Source organism: Entelurus aequoreus, linkage group LG19 (assembly GCF_033978785.1).
Source record: "Entelurus aequoreus isolate RoL-2023_Sb linkage group LG19, RoL_Eaeq_v1.1, whole genome shotgun sequence".
Classification (NCBI taxonomy): domain Eukaryota; kingdom Metazoa; phylum Chordata; class Actinopteri; order Syngnathiformes; family Syngnathidae; genus Entelurus; species Entelurus aequoreus.
The window spans coordinates 9,065,303-9,071,302 of NC_084749.1; the positions used below are offsets into that span (position 1 = coordinate 9,065,303).

The 6,000-nt window shown below is 36.5% G+C and overlaps 1 protein-coding gene across 3 annotated transcripts in view; it reads left to right on the plus strand.

Moving 5' to 3' along the window:
• ccdc181 (coiled-coil domain containing 181) overlaps window positions 1-4,111 on the plus strand; it is an 18,940-nt gene extending 14,829 nt beyond the window's left edge. For all 3 annotated transcript variants that reach the window (XM_062027806.1, XM_062027805.1, XM_062027807.1), the window contains 2 exons: window positions 1,944-2,120; window positions 2,202-4,111. In XM_062027806.1, the coding sequence (XP_061883790.1) occupies window positions 1,944-2,115 (172 nt within the window). In that variant the 3' untranslated portion in view covers window positions 2,116-2,120; window positions 2,202-4,111. The remainder of the gene's footprint in view (window positions 1-1,943; window positions 2,121-2,201) is intronic.
• Window positions 4,112-6,000: the final 1,889 nt, after the last annotated feature.

Here is a 6,000-nt window from a genome sequence, read left to right on the forward strand (position 1 = left end):
AATACTAAATAATGCTTGCATCTATACTAAATAATACTTGCACGGTTGCGCCTATACTAAATACTTGTTCCTATACTAAATAATACTAGCACCAATACTAAATACTACTTGTACCTATACTAAATAATACGTGCACCTAAACTAAATAATACGTGCACCTAAACTAAATAATACGTGCACCTATACTAAATAATATTTGTACCTATACTAAATACTACTTGTACCTATACTAAATAATACATGCATCTATACTAAATACTTGTACCTACACTAAATAATACTTGCACCAATACTAAATAATACTTGTACCTATACTAAATAATACTTGTACCTATACTAAATAATACTTAATATGTGCACCTGTACTAAATAATACTTGTACAGATACTAAATAATACTTGTACCTATACTAAATAATAAATGCACCTATACTAAATAATACATGCACCTATACTAAATAACACTTATACCTATACTAAATACTACTTGTACCTATACTATATAATACATGCACCTGTACTAAATAATACTTGTACCTATACTAAATAATACATGCACCTATACTAAATAATACATGCACCTATACTGAATAATAAATGCACCTATACTAAATAATACATGCACCTATACTAAATAATACATGCACCTATACTGAATAATACATGCACCTATACTAAATAATACATGCACCTATACTAAATAATACTTGTACCTATACTAAATAATACATGCACCTATACTAAATAATACATGCACCTATACTGAATAATACATGCACCTATACTGAATAATACATGCACCTATACTAAATAACACTTATACCTATACTAAATACTACTTGTACCTATACTATATAATACATGCACCTGTACTAAATAATACTTGTACCTATACTAAATAATACATGCACCTATACTAAATAGTACATGCACCTATACTGAATAATAAATGCACCTATACTAAATAATACATGCACCTATACTAAATAATACATGCACCTATACTGAATAATACATGCACCTATACTAAATAATACATGCACCTATACTAAATAATACTTGTACCTATACTAAATAATACATGCACCTATACTAAATAATACATGCACCTATACTGAATAATACATGCACATATACTAAATAATACATGCACCTATACTAAATAACACTTATACCTATACTAAATACTACTTGTACCTATACTATATAATACATGCACCTGTACTAAATAATACTTGTACCTATACTAAATAATACATGCACCTATACTAAATAATACATGCACCTATACTGAATAATAAATGCACCTATACTAAATAATACATGCACCTATACTAAATAATACATGCACCTATACTGAATAATACATGCACCTATACTAAATAATACATGCACCTATACTAAATAATACTTGTACCTATACTAAATAATACATGCACCTATACTAAATAATACATGCACCTATACTGAATAATACATGCACCTATACTAAATAACACATGCACCTATACTAAATAATACATGCACCTATACTGAATAATACATGCACCTATACTAAATAATACATGTACCTATACTGAATAATACATGCACCTATACTAAATAATACATGCACCTATACTTAATAATACATGCACCTATACTGAATAATACTTTTACCTATACTAAATAATACCAGCACCTTACTAATACTTGCACCGTACTAAATAATACTTGCACTATTGTGACTAACACTTGTTGCACCTACTGTACGTCCACTTGCACTATTGTGACTGACACTTGTTGCACCTACTGTACGTCCACTTGCACTATTGTGACTAACACTTGTTGCCCCTACTGTACGTCCACTTGCACTATTGTGACTGACTCTTGTTGCACCTACTGTACGTCCACTTGCACTATTGTGACTAACACTTGTTGCACCTACTGTACGTGCACTTGAAGGTGGCTGACCCGGAAGCGAGCGGAGAAGCGTGCTGAGCAGCAGGCTGCTCGGGAGCGTTCCCGCAGGTTTGTGGTGGAGGAGAAGCGGGCCAGACGCATGAGGGACCTGCTGTGTACGGCCGAGGACACCAGGACCTTTAGGTTCACCGATCAACTCACCTGTCGCTTCTGAGGATGGTAAACTTGAAATTCACTCGCAGATTTATTACACTCCCTTTTTGTGATGTGGGCTTTGATTTTTTTTAAATATGTCTGCAGGATTACACAACATTTCTGCAACCAGAACCATAAACTGTCACCAAAACCTGCAGGGATGATTGTTGAGTGGGTCCAATCCTCACACAGAACTGTATATGTACTCACCACCTCTCAGCTATGATGATGCAAGACTCACCATCCGTCCTGAGAGTCACCGCTACCACCCGCCTTCCCGCTGCTGTGGCGTGGTCTCCGTCTCCCCTCCCTCTCTCCGCCCCGCAGGGTAATACTGGTGATGGTACAGGTGTAATCTCCTTCCACACCTGCACGATCCGGACTGCTGTCCTGTTGAAATCCCAGTAACAATTTACAATCTTACATTATATTTTTTATGATACAGTACTTTAAATCCAACTACTGCCACCTTGTGGAGCTCATAAACATGACAGGAGGATGGTATAGGGCTGGGCGATACGGCTGAAAACTGTATCACGATATAAGTGTTTAATATCGATAATTAATTATTTTTTTTTGACCTATCATAAATAAGGAAATGTGAACATTTTTATTTGTAATGTAACTTATACTAATTATAATCCCTCAGCTATAGAGGCAGAAAGGAAATGTCAACACAAGCATTGAAAACACTCCAACAATGTAAACAAAATAGTCAAATCACATTGAACAATAAGATCCTAAAATAAGGAATATGTAAGAAATGCTTGATCAAGTGTAAGAAAATAGTGAGAAGATGTAAACAGAGAAACCCGAGAAGAACTATTTTCTGCAGGTTTACAGCCAGGAAGTTCCAGCTGTGCTCTAAAGGGTGAGCGCGGCTAAGGTGGTGCGGTATTAGCGGTCTTGCCTTGCATCATGTACAGACCACATTGGTCTGACTACGGTCCTTTTGAAAAAATCCTAAAAAGTGCCATACTGTCCATGTACTTTTCCTTTTATCCTTTTTTCTCACTCCATGCAAAGAATCAACCAAACTTGATGGTTGATACTGTCACCTGATTGGCTGTTAGCGTGTCACTCTCACTGATCAGCGATCACTTCCTGCGTTGCTCGGTCACCAGAGAGCGAGTGTTTTTATTCATGCAACCAACCTCGCTTCCATACTTCAGCTTTCGTCCCACCAAGAAGAAAACAAAAGTCATACATTTTATTGAACACATTAATATAGATTACACATCTATTGTGATGTATAGTGATATCGTTTTATCGCCCAGCCCAAGGATAGTAGGTGGTTGCCTACAGCCACAGCTGTTGAAGCCAGTCTTTTTAGCACTAATTAGACTGTTTATTTGGTCAACTGAATACATGCGTTGATTTACTTTATGTTCAAATCCCAAGAACGTTCATCACTTTAAGTGATATTGAAAAAAAGGATATTATAGACGACAGGGTGACATAGCTCGAAATAGGAATGCACTCAACTTCACCTGGTAGTTCATTTGGAGAATATATCACTGGTTTTGTTTTCATTTGCATGTCAAAGAGTCTGAGTTTTCTACTTGTTCAAGCACGTTCACCACAGTGACCTCTCAACATTCATACTGTATGTTTGTACATTGTTGTTTTTTTAACTGTGTTTACTTGGTTGTGGAGGTCGATGCACTTTAAGTTGGACAAAGCATAGAGATGGTATTCACTGTATAAAAATGTATTCTACTTTTTATTCATAAAGATTGGGCTCTACTTGGTAGCTCAGCTGACCGATAACTGATTTTAGATTTGAAAAAGTCGAGCCGATTTTACTTTTGATCCCATACCAAGTAACAGTCAGGCTGGTATCGGCTAAACTGATCTGATATCAGTACTTTGTGCAAATATACCCAGAAATCATGATCATAATTTAGGATAAGGCAACTTTATTTGTATAGCACTTTTCATACACAAGGCAAACTCAAAGTGCTTCACAGACAACAAAGTGAAATGAAAGAAAATAAAAGCAAAATTAAAATGCAGACGATAGAAATAAAAACAGTGCGGACGTTAAAAGTTAAAAGATTAAAAGATTTAGCTGAAAGCTAAGGTGAACATAAAAGTTTTCAGTCTAGTTTTAAAAGTAGTCAGAGTTGGGGAAAGTCTGACATCTTCAGGAAGTTTATTCCAGCTATTTGTTGCATAGTGACTGAATGATGCTCTCTCTTGATTTGAGTTTACTCTGGGAACCGCTAACAGATTGGTATCAGAAGATCTTAGTGATCTAGAGGGCTTATATAGTGGGAGCATATCAGTGATATACTTCGGCCATAGACCATGTAGTGATTTACACTACCGTTCAAAAGTTTGGGGTCACCCAAACAATTTTGTGGAATAGCCTTCATTTCTAAGAACAAGAATAGACTGTCGAGTTTCAGATGAAAGTTCTGTTTTTCTGGCCATTTTGAGCGTTTAATTGACCCCACAAATGTGATGCTCCAGAAACTCAATCTGCTCAAAGGAAGGTCAGTTTTGTAGCTTCTGTAACGAGCTAAACTGTTTTCAGATGTGTGAACATGATTGCACAAGGCTTTTCTAATCATCAATTAGCCTTCTGAGCCAATGAGCAAACACATTGTACCATTAGAACACTGGAGTGATAGTTGCTGGAAATGGGCCTCTATACACCTATGTAGATATTGCACCAAAAACCAGACATTCGCAGCTACAATAGTCATTTACCACATTAGCAATGTATAGAGTGTATTTCTTTAAAGTTAAGACTAGTTTAAAGTTATCTTCATTGAAAATAAGGACATTTCAATGTGACCCCAAACTTTTGAACGGTAGTGTATATGTGAGCAGGAGGATTTTGAAATCAATTCTCTGATGTACAGGGAGCCAATGTAAAGATTTAAGAATTGGTGTAATGTGCTCACATTTTTTGGTCTTTGTTAGAACTCTAGCAGCAGCGTTCTGAACAGGCTGTAGCTGCCTGACAGTTTTTTTGGGAAGACCTGCAAGGAGACCATTACAATAGTCTAGCCTACTGGTAATAAAGGCATGTACCAGTTTTTCTAAGTCTATAAAAGTAATTTTAAATTTACTTTCCCTAAATATCTAAAAGTATTCATATTCTCTTCATGTCATATTATGCTCCTTCCAGCGCTGTTGTTTTTAGGTCATAGAGTTTTTATCCAATCAGAATTTAGCTATCCTATGTTGCCATGCAGTTTGAAATCTGCCAGAGGCCTTCAGATTCAGCAATGCTGGCGTCCGTGCACTGTAAGACAGTTCGACAGCCAATCAGATCACTAGTTGTTGCCAGTAAGGCCTTCTAGCTGGTCTAAGGCAGATATATAGTGATGTTAGGAGCCTACATTATCCAGCGTGATGTTATCGATGAGCACGCTGTGGAGTAAACTTTTAAGAAGTCAGCCAACACGCCTCATCTGCATCTTTTATGATTAGACAAGACAACAAGGCCATTTTCAAGAAGGATATTTAAAGAGAAACTACATCTTGTGAGACCGTGTCGGCCAACCCCGGAAACTAGCTCACCTGTCGATGAAACGTGAGTTCAGATATTTTATTTCTTTATTTTTTCACATTTAATATGTTTTTTGCAATTTCAATTTTGACAGCACCACATAAGATATGTTTTAATTGCTGATGCGGGTTTATTGATTTGTAAATGCGCCAGAAAATAAGCAGTTTAGTACAATGCCCAGTAGGGCGTGAATGTGTTTCTGTATAGTGTTTCTCCAGCAATGGTCATGTGGTGACATCAACGATGGTATTTTGAGATGTAATCATTGAGGGCCTAGGTGGGAAACGCACGGCCCGCCACTGAATATACCTAATGTGTCTGCTAAAATGTAACAAGTGGTGTATTTCAAGTGTTGCTGCTCTTGGGGAATCATATTTAAAT